This window comes from Bombus pyrosoma, linkage group LG16 (assembly GCF_014825855.1).
Source record: "Bombus pyrosoma isolate SC7728 linkage group LG16, ASM1482585v1, whole genome shotgun sequence".
Taxonomy (NCBI): domain Eukaryota; kingdom Metazoa; phylum Arthropoda; class Insecta; order Hymenoptera; family Apidae; genus Bombus; species Bombus pyrosoma.
Window position 1 is genome coordinate 993,647 of NC_057785.1, and position 16,500 is coordinate 1,010,146.

The 16,500-nt window shown below is 41.5% G+C and overlaps 1 protein-coding gene across 28 annotated transcripts in view; it reads right to left on the reverse strand.

Moving 5' to 3' along the window:
* LOC122576224 overlaps positions 1 to 16,500 on the reverse strand; it is a 176,201-nt gene that overhangs the window by 86,738 nt on the left and 72,963 nt on the right. For 22 of the 28 annotated variants that reach the window (XM_043746171.1, XM_043746186.1, XM_043746175.1 and 19 more), the window contains exons 4-7: positions 3,405 to 3,769; positions 2,051 to 2,077; positions 1,213 to 1,694; positions 79 to 274 (exon numbers count right to left, since the gene is read on the reverse strand). In XM_043746171.1, the coding sequence (XP_043602106.1) occupies positions 79 to 274; positions 1,213 to 1,694; positions 2,051 to 2,077; positions 3,405 to 3,769 (1,070 nt within the window). The remainder of the gene's footprint in view (positions 1 to 78; positions 275 to 1,212; positions 1,695 to 2,050; positions 2,078 to 3,404; positions 3,770 to 16,500) is intronic. The other 6 variants (XM_043746182.1, XM_043746193.1, XM_043746184.1 and 3 more) reach the window with 2 other exon arrangements.

Here is a 16,500-nt window from a genome sequence, read left to right on the forward strand (position 1 = left end):
CGAGAAGCTTTTGCGTGTTCCCGAAGAGGAACGACGAAGCGAAACTATACATTTTGCAAACGTTCGAAAGCTGATTACCTTGCTTTTGTGAATATGTTGATGTTGATATTCGCTGTCGAATTCCGGCTCGCTGAAATAGCTCTGGTCTTCCCAGTGAGGAGGTAGTCCTGTTCCTGTTCCCGGTATCCCCAAAGGTCCTGGCATCCCTGTCACACCGTCAGTGCTCTCGAACAGTCGCAAGACGCTGCGGTCTCGGATGTCTCTCAGATGCGATCTGAAATCCAGACGAGAACTTTTCGATACGGCTATGGTCTTTCGCTACGGAAATTCTCGATCGACGTGCAGACGAGCGAACACTTCTGCTATAGTTCTCCGTTATGGTTACAACATTAGAGGAAGGTCCGAATTTGGTCCGTGAAATCGTACATAGAATGTATGCAATGAAAATTTCATGATATGTGAAAATTCATCAGCGATGCAAAGATCAGATATGCAAAGATAATGCAAAAATAATCGTATTATATGTAATTGATGATTTTTATTACGTTTAATGTAGAATATATAGATTGTTTGTGTTTCCCAGACTAACGAAACAACAAAACATTGATGGGTTGTTATAATTTCTTTGACACCATCGAAACCAATTTGGACATTGAATCTCCTTACAAATGCAGCTATATATCCCATTAGAAAAATTACATCTGATCTTTTCTTTTCCAAATTCAACCGTCCTCGTGTGTCTACACCAGAGACATAAATGCGGACCGCGAAAATGAAAATCAAGAGATTTCAATGTTCTCATTGAAATATCTTTGACAATATCGAATAAGCGCAGCTACCAGACGGATCGACTAGGTTTAGGTGGTCGACTAGCGAGTAGATTTTGGTAAATCGCTTTGTACAGATGGAAATTTGACGAACTAGCTTGCTGGTCGATTAAAAGAGGTCTGAAACTGACAAGAAGCGTCAGACGGTTGAAGAATATAAAAAGTCGAATTCGGTGGTCGTCGACTGAACGCTACTAGACTTGACTAAGCTACGCGATCAAGCATTTGTGTCCGTACGCGAGAAACTTAGACTCGTTGTCTATGTCTATGTCTAGTCGATTAAATTTGCATTTACACGAAACGACCTGGTGAAATTTCTCGTCAGACGATCACCGTCTAGTCGATTCTTCTATAGCCGCTCTGACCGATATGTATAGTTAAGTACCTGAGATCTTCGAGTTCGTAGAACATGTCCTTGTTGCTATCGTGTATGTAAACCTTGACGTGAGGACTGTCTAGATATTCCATAGTGAGTTGTTTGGGAAAACTTCTGACGAAGAGAGCCTTAACGGTGTCTATGCTAGTGATTTCGTTGGGTAGGAGCGCCCGCTTCGTCTCGTTTCTATACTGCAGGAACACTAGACCTAAGGAATCGTCCACAGAAACGCATCGTTTCGTCAGGAATGTCCGACAAGGGCATCGAGCAGCGAGGCAGCAACAAGACGCTCCTAATTCTATCGCGGGTCGATCGTTACCTAGTGGTCGCTCCAGAGTTTTGCTGGGGGTCCGTACGACGGGGAGGCTGCTTCTTTGCTTACCACCCCGTCGAAATCCAGTGCTCGATGTCTCCACCTCGGACATGATGCCCGGGTCGTCATCGAATAACATCGTCGAAGAGGGAGGTGGGTACCCGCGCGGAAGAGGCGACTGAAACAACCAAACGAAATCTGTCAGATCACCAAAGCATTGTCCTTTCTCTGCTTTTGCCTGTGTTTCGTCCGCGTGTTTTTTTTTTTTTTTTTTTTTTTTTTTTTTTTTTTTTTTTTTTTTTTTTTTTTTTTTTTTTTTTTTTTTTTTTTTTTTTTTTTTATGAAACGATCGTTCGAATCCAACGCGCATCAATAGAGAAAAAAAAAGCAAAAGAAAGAAAAAGTCGTATGTGAACGACGATACGATAGTGAAAAAACGATGTAAAAACGGACGCATGCTATCGTGCGATTCGAAACGATACAAAGAGAAAAGGGAGAAACGTGTATGAAAAAGAGAGGAAAAAGAAGAATTACCTTTCTCTGGCGAGACTTGGTCCCCATCTGTTAGGCGGCGGCAGGTACACGGAAACACACACACACAAGTAAACCAGTTAGACGTATATATGCATGGAGCAGAAAAGGAGGTTGGCTGGAAATGTACTGTGAAAAGGTAAGAGCGAAACAATGCGATCGCGATCGCGATCGCGATCGATCGATCGTCTGTCGTTGGTCGTTGCTTGAGTTTCCAGGCTGCACGCAACTGGTCCTGTAAAAATCTCTCACGATCGCCAACATTTCCCATGCGCTCTTTTCGTCTTCGTTCGAAGACGTTTCACAAAGTTGCAGATCGTTTCACGTCGTTTTTAAAGACGAAGTGGTCGACGCGGTTCGAGTGGACGGATAAAAGGGATCGAAGGTGAGTAAAAATCGAAAATATCGAGGGAAAGATACGAGCAGGAAGACATGACGGTGCACGACAACGTGAAACGATTAGGTGCCACGTGTACGCCACCAAGATAGGTGGTGTGTAAACGATTACGGACATAGACGACTCGAAGGGGCTGACGACTGCCGGCTGTTCTGTTTCCCCGAACACGTTTTATTTTCTTCTTATTTTTTTTCCCCTCTTTCTTCTCGTTTTCCCTCGCCCGACTCTGGCTCGAACCAGGACAAACAAAAGCGCGAAAAGGGCACGGTCGAAAATAAACGAAACTCGGCGTGTGTGTATATGTACATGCTGTTTGAACGTTGAACACGATCGGGGCAACGCGAGACGAGAAACGAGGACGGCGTAGGTGGATACGGAGCTTAATTAACCTCTTCCCTTCGTTACGCTCGGCTCTTGACCTCGGAATATATCCGCTAAAGTTGTTGGCCAGATACTTTGCACAAGATCGTCGCTTACGTAATCGTAGCACGCGATCCGCTAATTACTATCGAGCATCGAAAAGAAGCGTAAAGCGGAAATACACAAACGCCCGTGTAACACGCCTTCGCTGCTAAAAAATCTGGCTATTTTGTGTAAACCATTACTCTCGTAAATATCGTGATAAATAAAATACCGTAGAAATAAAAAAAAAGCGTCGATGCAAGTAAATTTTCTTTGGCCAAATTCAAACTACTCCGTTGCGTGAAAATTTCTCGGAACATCGGCAATTTTCGTAGCCCCTGCGCGTCGATCGAGTCGGAGAGATCAAAAATATCAGAGAAACATAGAAATAAAATTGGAGAAGACTCTGGGTGGATCGTCGGCGATCCCAAAAGGAAAGCATCCACGGAAAAGTGGGTGTGTTCGTAAAGGGGAAGATAAGACTCGAAAAAAGTGTAAACGAGAGCACAAACGATAAAAGTCAATATGTATTTACATGTTGCGGGAGCAAAGATTCACCTCGAGATCCATGGTGGTATGACGCGTCGGCGGCGTACCGTATTGGCCGTGTGGCGGCGGCAGATGATGGGGATGAAGGGGGTGTAGCTGCTGGGCCGCGTTGAACTGCTGATGATGTAGGGACGGTTGGTGATCGCCGCCGAGGGTGTGCCTCCTCGGCTCGTCCCTCGATCGGCCACCACCCCCTGAACCGCTTCTGCCCCCCGAGCCTCCGCCGACGCTTCCGCCACCTCCAACCCCCAACACACTTCCACCTCCGCCCCCGCCCCCTCCGACTCCACTACCCACGCCGCCGCCACTGCCGCCTCGCCGACCAGTTGCAACCTCGTTCGAGCCCGCCTCACCCTCCCCCCTGCCGGACCCACCTGAAACATGATGCAAAATCACCCTTTAGTCGATGCTCACTTTTATACAATATGCATCCTCGCTTTTATGCGATACAGTGGAAATGTTTATCCGTACGTTCTATAGAATTTACATATATATACAAAACTAAAGTAAAAATGTCGGTTGGCGAGTAGTTTGAATTCTATAAAATTTACATATATATATATACACACACACACAAAACAAAAGTAAAAATGTCGGTTGACGGATAGTTTGAATTCTATAGAATTTACATATATATATTTATAATTTACTTCATATTTTATAATCTATAATTCAATTTATAATACATTTATAATTACATATATATAAAAATTCAAACTACCCGCCAACCGACATTTTTACCTTTGTGTTGTTTTACCGACAGTCCATTTGCTGAATAGAAAGATCGTGAGAGAACAACGGTAACTTAGGACCTAGAAAATCGATTCTAGACTTTCCAGGTAAAATTTGTAGTAATTTGTCATTAACCGTTTGAGTCGCAAGCAGTGCCATAGCGCTGTTTAGATTTTGTGTCGAAAAGTCGCAGTACATTTCAACGCTACGGAAGACTGACGGTATTTTGTACTTCATTGTTATCTTCTCAATAATTTTTATTGAACGAAACTCGAAATATTTAGAAACTAATAGTACGCATATATAATAGTATAGATGTATTCCATAAAAATAAGAAATATGACGAGCGCTATTGCGCCGTTTGCTTCTCTTCGCAATCGATTAAGAGCCCTGTTTTTTCAAAGACCCCTGGCACTCAAACGCTTAACTGTTATTGTATTTAATTTAATTATTCCCAAAATAAACTCGGTTTTCCAGGATCGATCGCCTAATTTACCCTAAGGATTTACGTTATCACACACACACACACATGTGACACAGAAAGGACAGATGTCGTATTGAGATATGTGTAATTTTGTGTGCTACACAAAAGTAGCCGTGAAGTAGTGACACACATATATGAGTATGAGTATGTGTGGAAGTATGTGCGTGCGCAGCGTCTCGTAAAAAAGAAGAATGCAACTGTTCGTACGTATGGTGGTAAAGAAGATGGTGAGACAAGAAAAAGTGCTGCGGCGCGTGCAATGTGTATCTACGAATATCTTGTAAATCACATATTAAATAAATCTGAAATTATTTTAACATCATTTCTACGTGCAATGTGAGTGTTGCTATACATTTATTTCGGCGACTGAGATCCACAATTCCCAACATGTTGCTTGCGATCTGTCGGGTTCGTTTCTTTTTTCGTTACGAGATTCAAGTTTGAACGATCACCATTAATTTAATATCAATTTAGTCGATTTGATCTGATATCGTTGATGTAGGGTATGAAACGATCACTTTTGGAATTAACTAGTCGTTTTTTCCCCGGCCTGGCACAGGCTATCGCTTAGTGCGCTCGTCACAAAACTACGTTCACGATAAAAGAGCTTGTCTTGTTCTTCGGAAGATCGGGAAAACGAATTGGGAACGTTTGTTTCTCTCGGAAGTTCTGTGCCGATGGAATAACAAAGGTGGTGAAAACGCGTAAAGGAAAACGAACGCATCCTTCGGTTTGGCTATAAAAATGGAACGATATTTCCGTGCAACGTTCCCCGTGTGTACATTCCACTGGCAGAGTGCTACAGGCGAACTTGAACGATTCACCACGCGAGGGCAGCTGTGTCGCTACCGGAAACTCGTAACAGCTAAAATCGCAACTTTTTGCGTCATTGTTGCGTCAAATGAGCGACATACTTTTCAAATATATGTACACGGCAACGTTATACGAGAGAGCCCCTATAACACTCGAAATAGACACGTTGCCTATTTCCCATTCTTCTTTTAAATTCATAGCAAAGCTTCTAAGCTATTCGACTGAATCTTTCTCTTGTTTGTATCCGTAGAGCATCCTAACAAAGTTTAACCGGAAGAACATGGAGAACGCCTTGTATATTTTGCTCGGTCTCCCGCATGAATGCACTGCCGAGGGAGCGACAAACGAGCGAATAAAGTGGCGCGTGTCTTGTGGCGCCTGCTGCTCGCACGTGTCTCCCGTAACTATTTCCGGCCACTTCCGCGAACGCGTTATTCTCGGCCGGGTTTACCTACGATTTTCTGCCAAATAGGTCGGCTCTACGTTACACAGAAAACGACAAGTTTTCTGTTTAATCCGCTTAAGGTATTTGTAGCGTGAACGATATCCCTCAACGGTAAAACGCGCCGAGACTCGAAAGCCATATTCTTCGCGCAAACAAAATTTCTTGCCTGTGTGTACTCCTTATGCGCGCACGCTACAAACAATTCAGATATGAAGAGAATATATATTTCACGATACTTTTATTCGAAAACGATGAGATTAGAGGAGTAATTTTTCTTTAAAAAACCACTCTTCTATCCATTTTACGCAACGCGTTAGTTTTTCAACAAGCTAGTAGAAACGATTTCTCCGTAATTAATCGAAAAGTTACTTTGCAACGGCTTTGCTACAGGGCTACGTGTTAAAACTTTCAACTTTCAAGACGAATATCTCCATTTTGGTAAATCGCATATAGATATAGAAAATTTCAAAGAAATTGTACGAAAATTCGTCCACGCTACGAATGCCTTCTAGCTTCTACTTTCATGTCGGAGATGCCTGTTTCGCGTTTACGGTTCTGCCCATCAGTCGATCGTACACTTGGCCGCTCTCGACCAAATGATCGTCAGAATGTAATTGCAGAAAATGCAGTTCGATCAACGGCTATCGCTCGAGGCGCGATCCACATCGATCGCCAGATTTCCAACATATTCCAGCGGAATAGCCTGCTAAATGGAAACTATTCGCCAAGTAGCGATCAACGCGTAATCTATGCGATCGCAATCCGAATGGCACGCGAGTCTGTCGAGGAAGCTGAACGACGAAACGTCTGTGAGTTTAATCGGGCCAGCGCGTTGGAAGCTCGAGAAGCAAATGTAGGTCGCAAACGGTTGTTCCATCCGTTGCTCGCTCGTCGGTCCGCCTGTTCGACGTCGACGTCCAATTAACGGCGAGCTTCGCGAATTCTGGCGCACCAGGGCAAACGTGTTTGCCTCTATCTTCGCTATCATATCTGGACGAATGGACACGCGCTATCGATACGGAGGACCTGCGACGTTTATCGATGAAATAAAAAATAATCGGCAATCTTTGAAGCTGATTGACAGTGATTAACCCTACTAAAAAAAGCTTAACCCTTCTCTTTGCCGCTAATTGATCGGGGAAATTGTTTTATCGCGAGAAAAGTAAAAATGCGAGATACAGCGGATACGTTGATGATGTTGTCAAATGTTAAAAATATTTTGCATATTTACGGTGAATTATTACCGAGCAACGACAGATATTTATAGATTCAGTTGCGTGTATTTTCTCTATACTCCAACGTTCACAGCTTTGAAAAATGATTTATAGGAAATCTATCCAGCTATTGATTAAATTAAGCTGGTCGCTGTATTCGCTCTTACGATACCACAAAACAAATATGACAAGAAATGGACAAACATTACGAATATACGCTATCGAGATACATGAGCCAGTGACGGTATCGAGGCTCCACGACACTGTGAAAGGGTTAAAACGATCGATAATACGAACCCAAGAGTTTCTTCTCTGTCGTCGGATGCCTATCGATCGTCTTCTACCGACGAGCAGGACCGCCTCGCGCAATTAAAACGTCATTCGTCGTGGACTTATCTTCGGGGAAAGATGTGCTCGATGAAATCCATTAGCGGCAACACGAGAATTTTCTAACCGTGTTGAAATCGGTTAAAAGCATCGGCACGCGTGATTATCGGTGGCAAGTACGCGCAAGCGAACGCTACGAGCGAAATTAAGCTCGCGCGAACGATCGATCCGGCTGTCACCTTCAGCTTGCTGCAATTGATTTTTCTAACTAAACCTTCTGCACCCTCGAAATCACAGAAGTGTTTGCTATATAAGAAAAAAAAGAAAAAAAAACGAAACTTGATAACGAGCTAGAACACGCAGACACGCGAAGCTTCGACCAAAGCGAACTTCAACTTCCTCGCTTTACAACGACGCTATATCGTTTCCACCTACACCTACAGTACGCGATACATATTCCCCTGCACTGACCGGTTCGATAAAACTCGAAGCGCCGCGGCCGACGATACGACCAGCACTGGTAACCACCACGACACCGCGAGATTCTCGAACGCGTTTATTTTCAGAATAGCCGGCGAGCATGCACGCGAGCGAGGAAACGAAACCGACGAATCAACGAAAGCCTGCTGTCCGCCGGCTGTCCGTCGAGAAATCTAATCTCAACGTTCGGATATATGTGTGTATTCGATAATTCGTCACCGTAGATAAGATTCCGTACGGTCGGGCTGCGAATACCTGTAACCCGATACGAGCAACATCGACTCGTTCTCCACATCGAACACGATGTATTTCTCGTGTAAAGCCGAATTTAGACTGTTTCGGTGTGCAGCAACACGGCGGTTGAAACGAAGGTTGAAATTGACCTTCATCGACCGTGTTCCTGCCAAGTGCAAAACAGCGTATATTCGTCTTAATATGTCGTTCCCCTTCTCCTATAGAAGACGAATTTTATTCATTAGAAATACGACGTTGCTATAGCTGGAGTATCGCAATATTTCAAATATTTGTTCAATTAGCATCGACTCGCTGTGAAATGTTTAACTCAAACGTTGTTCAAGTTTGACTCAGAGCTACGTGGATTATCGATAGGAGCTTTAAATAATACTTGTACGAGTTTTGTGGCGTACTTTTCTCAATTCGTATCAAAAAATACGTCCGTCGTGAATGGAGTTACTGTTGCTCGTGAAATATCGTTAATCTGGGATTAGAGATAACGCGGACACCCGGTCCATGCAAGCGAGAACATTTCACGCTAATACGTCTGTTTCTTATACAACGGGAAGAACAATTATTCATTATCCCTTTATCTTCTATTATTATTCCGAGTAATTATCTATTTGGTTATGGTTTAAAGTGATTTTCTTTTTCTCTGATAATCGTATCGAAGGTAGGAAATTGGAGCGCGTTCCGTTTTCAGCGCCACGTAACGAGGACGGTGGATAAATTCGTTCCGATAAGCGCAACGAAAATAACCGACACCCTCGTGCAATCACAAGTTCAACGTTCCCTTTCGACTAGACAGACTACACCCACGCGAAAATAGTGTTACTGTAGTAATTATAGCGAACGTAGAATGGTAGGAGGGAAGGCCGACGGTGAGAATGTTTGCGTGACAAACAACCCTTGCCAATTTCTCTTCTTTTTTTTTTTCTTCCAAAAAACGTAAACGGTACTATATGTCGTCTTGAATATTTGTCCCATAGGTTCCCATCTTTTTTTTTTTTTTTTTAAGGAAAATATTCATCGTGTTATATAAATACCGAGAGCGTAAATTGAATCTAAATTTCAAATTAAATCAATTAAATCTATTCAGACTGTAATTAATTAAATTCAGACTGTAAAAATTAAGAAATTAATTCAGACTGTAGATGTATGTAACATGTACACACGGTATGTTTCCAAATGCGACAAAGAACGCGGAACAACGATGCATCGAAGAAATCGAGAGGTGTAATAATGTACAGAACGCATAATTATAGAAATGCGGAAATATAGAAAATATCCGAGCTATGGTACTCTGTGTAATATTTAGGAAAATAAAAAAGTTGCTATCTGATGTCTAATTTGTACGTGAAGCATCGCATCATCTAATAACTTGGCCAGATACTACAGAGAAATTGAAACTTAATGTTCCGTCGAAAAACTTACGTCATCCTGAAATATCACGATTCAAACATCATCGTACATTTTATAAGTATTTCTTTTAACTGCTTCGATCGTATGATATTACATGTCAATAGCACACATGTATTCACTGATCTTTTCCTCGTTTATTTAAACACATGGACGAGCTCTTATATCACTTTAGACCTTGTTTGTGTCATTGCCTTTGTTTTTAATTCTTGGTAATTAAGTTCTATTTAAGTACTTGGTTATTATGCAGTAATTACGTATTAGCCATAATCGGTTTTAATTATTAAACTCTTGATAATCGTAATTTATTAATCTATAATTAGATCATTCGCTTACTTTTGTAGCATTTTTTCTCTTATTGTACTATTAATGGGATTTAAATGAAATAAAATAGTTTCCTATGCAAGTTTCACCTTTTTATAATTCTAAATTATAATTCTATAATTATATTTCTAAAAATCTGCCGTCTGCTTAGTTATTCGACTTTTGGTTTTTCAAAATATCCCACGAAAAGGCAATCGATCACACGTTCGAGAAATTCATCGACTTTTAATCCATAGCACGCGATCGCATGCACCGCGCGTATCTCGCGATCCTGCGCGATTAGAATTACATTACGCGTATGCTCGTGGTCCGATCGAACTTGGTTACCGACATGGACACGGTTCCCCAACTAATGCGAGCCATTTTAGTTTCTTGACCTCGCCCGATACAACTGTTGCGCGTTTCCGCCATGGTCACCACGAACACATCACAAAACCTACACTACCGCTTAATTCTTATATTCATATATTATTAGTAATAATCAGCCATTGCTAATAAAAATCGAGCAAAATGTGACATTTTGTGAATTTCTAACTTTCTCCAATCTTTTTGTAAATTTTACGAAAATCAAAAATATGTAGAAAATGATTGCACGTTGTGTCGAAACCCCGACACACCAGTCAGTCTGCAAAGATCATCTTCGACACTGGGGATAATTAAAATGGATTTAAGAGAATCTATGAAAGAGGATTTTACTGAAGCTATATAATTTCTTATTTTTATAAAAATCCTAGTTTCGAATCTTACTTTGCCTTCATTCAAATGAAAGGAATTTTACTTGATGCTCATTTCGTACTACTTTCTTTTGTTCTTCTATTTTAGACAAACTGCATTATATCATTACATTGTAATCATATCACGTTCTATTGTTACAGCATTTATTCGAAAAACTGTAATTTAGTTTATCGACTGAATTTAAAATCTTTTTCTTTGCTGACAATAGAAACTTTATTCTTATGGTTTCTTTGCTTTATTTGCCTTTACTGCGAGCATAAAATGTTTAGCTTTTTACAACACTATATATAGTATATATAAACATACTGTCTACAAAACATTAATAATCTAATTATATACATACATACATACATACATACATACATACATACATACATACAATTAATATGTTAACAGCAAAAATAAAAAAATAAAAATAAAAGGAGTGTCGAATTTTCATTGCTGACTGTGCACAGTGCTGGTTTGTGCACGACAGCGTAACAACAGTAAGAGAAAGAGGCGAACTCGACGACCACGAAACGCGATCATACGGGAACAAACGTCACGTATGAATCTGATTGATGAGAATGACCGTTGATTAGGCGCGAAAAAGTTTTGACTGGCTTTTATACCCTACAACCGCTTCGATACAGCATGTTTTATAACCGATGACTATAAGGGGAAAAGGTGATTTTTATGCCAAAGGAAAAAGAGATGTTGAGAGAGGCGATGGGTCTACAGCCGGTATACTCAACGCCTTCACTGCCACGGTGGTTATCGGTGACCCACGTTGCTAAATTTTTTAAAGCGATTAAAATTCCATGGAGTGAAAAATTTCCAATAATGTGAACGATTTCAACAACGTCGTCCGGAAATATCGCGCAAATACGATATAATATTTTTCAAAAATGAAATATGCCGTCGTACAGCGATTCTTAAGTGACTTCTTTCGTTTACCACGGCTCTCCTCTAAATAATTTTTTGTTGTCGCGAATTTCCTCCGGTAGAAGAAGGTTTAACTGAAGATCTAAACGCGTAACGAGCCAAATATATTGAATGTATGTTCAAGATATATCGAAATATAATATATTTTATGATATAAAATATCTAATATAATATGCTTCATAGTTTTATACTATATATTAATATATTATATTAGACATTTTTATCTAATATAATATATTTTATAATATAAAATATCTGATATAATATACTTCATAATATAAAATATCTAATATAATATATATCATATTAAAATACAAAATATATTTAAATGCATATTTAAAATACTGGTTAGCTGCTCATCCACAACTTTCAAAATTGGAGAGAAGAGATTCGTTGCAAATAAACAAATACACGTAGCAAATATTTTTTATTCGAATAACGCGATAACAACTTAAAAACGCGAGGATTTGCTGGCTTTCCGGGGACTACCGCGTTAAGAATCGTTGCTGTAGTACATTGCAATTTACTGCGGCTGGCAGAGCAAAATATATATTTATATAAAATTCGCGTGGCACTGCCTACGGTAATTAATCGCTTTAACTATATCCAGGATGCTCTAATACGGGAATATGGGGTAAGACGAGATTAATGTTTATTTTGCATTACTATGCTTCCATGTTACTGAAAATAAACCGCTGAATTTTGTACAACACCGGTAGTTAAAGCCAGCTTATACCGTCTTTATGAGTTTAACGAGAATTTTTCTGATCCTAACGATTATAATCTTGTTTTCTACCTTCTTTTTAATATCACAGGATGATAAGTAACTGCATATTCTCAACGTTATGTCTCATAATTATTATATTATATTTCTCAATATTATGTCTTGCATATTATCATATTGTTTAGTGATATGTGTTTAGTGTTCACGAACGTTATTCCTAAGGAAATAAAAACGTTATCGTTCGATTAATTTCCATGCAACGTTTGAGCAGAATGGGGATATTTGCACAAACGGAACTTTACATGCAATGAGCGTGTAGAGGTCGTTTAGTCGTGTTCAACTCATGTGGGGGTTACCAATTTGTAGAGGTTTATGTGTAGAGGATGGTTGGTCGGTGAGGTTTAATGGACGAGATTGCTCGTTGTTGAAATCGTCGAATATATTTAAAATGATAAATTAGTATAGAGATAATGTTCGCAAAGACGCTCGTACTAATCGACTCGCTAAGACAGTGTATAAGTCGTAAAATAGGATCGCTAATGACTCGTTAATTAGATCGCTGATAATTCGTTGATAACTGGTTGATAACTGATCGACAACTGACTGTAACTCATTTCCTCCGTCTGCTTATTTATACTGCTCGGGAAAGAGTTGGAAAATTCAAATTCGTCTTCGTTCGACGGTTGCACGTAGCGGCGACATTGTTTTGCTCGGAGTTTATTTATTCTCACATTGCGTGTATCCTAACGATCTTGATACTCCGAGGCAAAACAACGACAAAAAATGTCCTCTAACTCATGTGCCGCTACAAGTGTATAGAAGAAAAAACGATAGAGTTGGACCGAAGAGCCAACGCGAGAAAAAGCTGCAGATTTTAAGATTCCCGCAACTGCACTGTGGAGAGCAAACTGGCTTTCTATCGAAGACTAGTTTAGAACCTTGCCAAACTATGTTTTCGCTGCAACAGGAGGCAGAATTCATATTTTATTTCAAAGAAACGGAGGGTCTATTATTTGGTCTATCAGCAACGGACACGTGCAGACAGATGCCCCGAGGCAAGAACATTGTTACTGTCTTTAAACTTGTTTCTTTTGTATTAAGTTTTGCAAGTTTGTTTTAACGTATTTCAAACACAGCAGATATCCATACTATACGTAATATTTTCTGTAAAGGTAACATCGATAAACACGATATTTTAGAACAGATTTTTTCTTAGTATTCCAATCTTGTCGCAACATCCCTTACTTATGAACGGTGCTGTATACGTATTCCGGGAATTAACTGTCAAATTTAAACAGACAATAATTTCTCGGCGAACTCTACAGGCCGTTTATCGATTATCTTCGGTGAGAAATACGCGCTCGAAAGTGCGCTGCTCCTATGCCATTTCTTTTCTTTCCTGTTTGCGCGCTCAAATTTCACGGACCGAGCGAACCATTGCAAAAAATCTTCCAAACAGAAAACCACCACAAAGTATCTGCCTGTACGCAAAGTACGTAAATGAAAGTCACGAGAATCGCAGAATCGCCTCTGAATCTTGGGATTCTTGAAATTTCGTTTCAATCGTTTTTTCGCTTCGATCGATAAAAGAATACGAGTGAAGAACGACTCGAAGTACGTAGGAAGTACGTTAAGATTCGTTCGGACGAAAGTTCAGCGAACTGACTGGTTGGCCACGACGCGCGTTAATTAACCGTAATTGTTCGAGGTTGTTACAGAATGGGACCGTTGGAAAGGCTTTCGAACGAAACCGCGTGCTTCGTCAACGTTTCAAAAGCCGTTCGATTAAACACCATCGAATAATTCATTGTCTTAATCACAATCGACGATTAAAGCTTAACGATACGACGCTTAACGAGAAGCAACGAGTCCATCGAGAAGCATTCGATTTTCGTTGTTAATAATTGCCATAATTTTTTAACACAAATCAAAGAGATACATAGAGCAGAAGGGTGAAAAAATATTTAGACAAATGTTATTAACAATTGGTCTAAAAACCAGCTGTTATATTTTCTCACTTTATATTCGTTTTGCACCAAATCGGAGAAAAGGATGAGAACTTATCGTGTACGGTGACTGTACGTCGACAGATCGCGCAATAAAAAATCATCGATAATTAAACGATGTTTTTTCAGAGAGAAGGGAAAGTTATTGAAGTTGGGGACAGATGGACAGCAAGGGCCAAAGTGGAGAGGTTAAGAGGGACGAAAAGGGGTCTGGGTTATAGGGCGGTACATTCAACCTTCTCTTAATTTCACCCTGTTTCGTAGGGAACGCGAGTAGAAAAGCAGCGTGCTGCTTGTACGCCTGCGTGTCTCGCGCAGCCGTGTGTGTGTGTGTGTGTGTGTATATGTGCGCGCGTGTGTGGTTGGCTGTGAATCGAGCGCGTGCCGCGAGAAAAAAAAATCTATATCGCCTTTCAACGCCGAAGAATGTATTTCGAGGAGAGGAAACATTCGCGGCACGTGCACGTGCGTGCGCGATTACGTGCGTGAGTACGTGCGTTATTTAGCGGCGAGTCTGCAGCGTCGCCGCCGTGTCCACGTGTCTTCGATTCTTTGTACGCGAAATCGACGGCTTTTCACGAAACGGAACCTCGTCTAACCCCAGTATATCTGAGATCATCGATCCGGTTGAACCAAGAATTCCAAACGCGTGATGGAAAAGAACGTCGAGACGGCTGCCTTATTTATCAGGATTTATCGCCATTTATAACAGTACAGGTTACTTACCACTCTCTTTCCCTCTGTTTTCTCACTAAACGTGTGTAAATCAAATGGATTAATTACAAGCTTAATAACGAGCTTAAGCGCGTCCAGAAGCGAGAGCGGCGTAGTCCACTGAAATTCCCGCTTACTTACATTTCGACGTTGATCAGAGACACACGCGAGAGACGATAACGGTTCGATGAACTAGAGAGATCGAAAAGGGAAACAAAACTCGCGAAACACTTTACTAGATATCGTAACCGAGGTGCATGCACTAACGCTGGCTAGCGCCGGCAGCCGGCTGCCAGAACGCCAGAAGAAAAACCGAGTCGAAAGGAAGCATCGCTAGAATCCTCGTTGCTGCCGCCACCTTCGCCGTTGCTGCCAGTGCCGCCGCCGCTTTTATAATCAATATTAGTTGATGGAGGATCCGCTGAGCGTCGCCGTTCGACGCTGAGAGAGACGGAAAACCGGCGATTTCTCGCATGCACACGTTGCCTCGCAATTAAAGCTCGCAAGATGCGCCAGATAAGCGACAAAGCAGCTTTCGTTGAGAGATCGTTTTTATTTCCGCGTGACTTACTTCTTTTATCAGGAGTTTTCGCTAGGGGGATCAGACGCACCTCCAGAATTCAAGTCTCCTTCGATCTGCATCCCAACCTTGTCCTTGTCTCGCACTCACAACACCGTCAACTATCCGCCGAAATCGCGTGGTCGTTTCGAACGAGGATACTCGACGTCCAAGTGCATGGTCGCGCGAAAAGACGAATCGAGAGCGGAAGAGTGGCGTCCTCGGTCGAACGAAACGCTATTGGTTGCACGAGACACGCGATTTAGGGGATGTCGAGGTGGTTTGACTGGATTCGAAGAGAGGAGAGCAAGCGGAAAGATGGTGTCGCGTGTTTTTCGTGAAGAAACTGGCGGCAGGGTGTGGCGAGAGAACGTTTTAAAAGATTGGCACGCGATTCGCTTCGACCGGCGTCCACCGGCGGCGAGGGCGCACGAGACGACGCGACCGTCGCGACGCCGTCGACGCTCGCCTCGCGGCGCGACGCATCGCGCCATCTCGTCGCTGGCGATCGCCGCGCCAAGCTGCCATGGTATCGTCGAGAACTGTTCGCTGCTTTGCCCTTATCAACGACCGGACGAGGGATATGCAGTTTTATCAGCTGAGACTGTGCGAATCTACGGCGGCTCACGATCCACCGCTTCCAGATGTTTCTGAAATTGACAGTTGCAAGTGCAAATGTTTATAAAACTGCAAACGATATTTGTTTGTCCACAGTTGTCTACTCATCATTTCTTTGGTCGTAACATTTTTTTTTTTAAGCGAACAAACGAACACGGTTTATTTTTTATAGAAACTTGCACTTGTAGTTGTCGACCTTTATATAATAAAAAATTAAGAAACGCGAGTCAATTTAGGTTAGGTTGATCTTTCTCAGTCGTTGTAAATGCACAGAGACGATTGGAGATTCGCGAACAAAGAAATCATTATTTCCGACGGATGGGAAATCCGAATGGCGCGTTGACTCGCTTTTT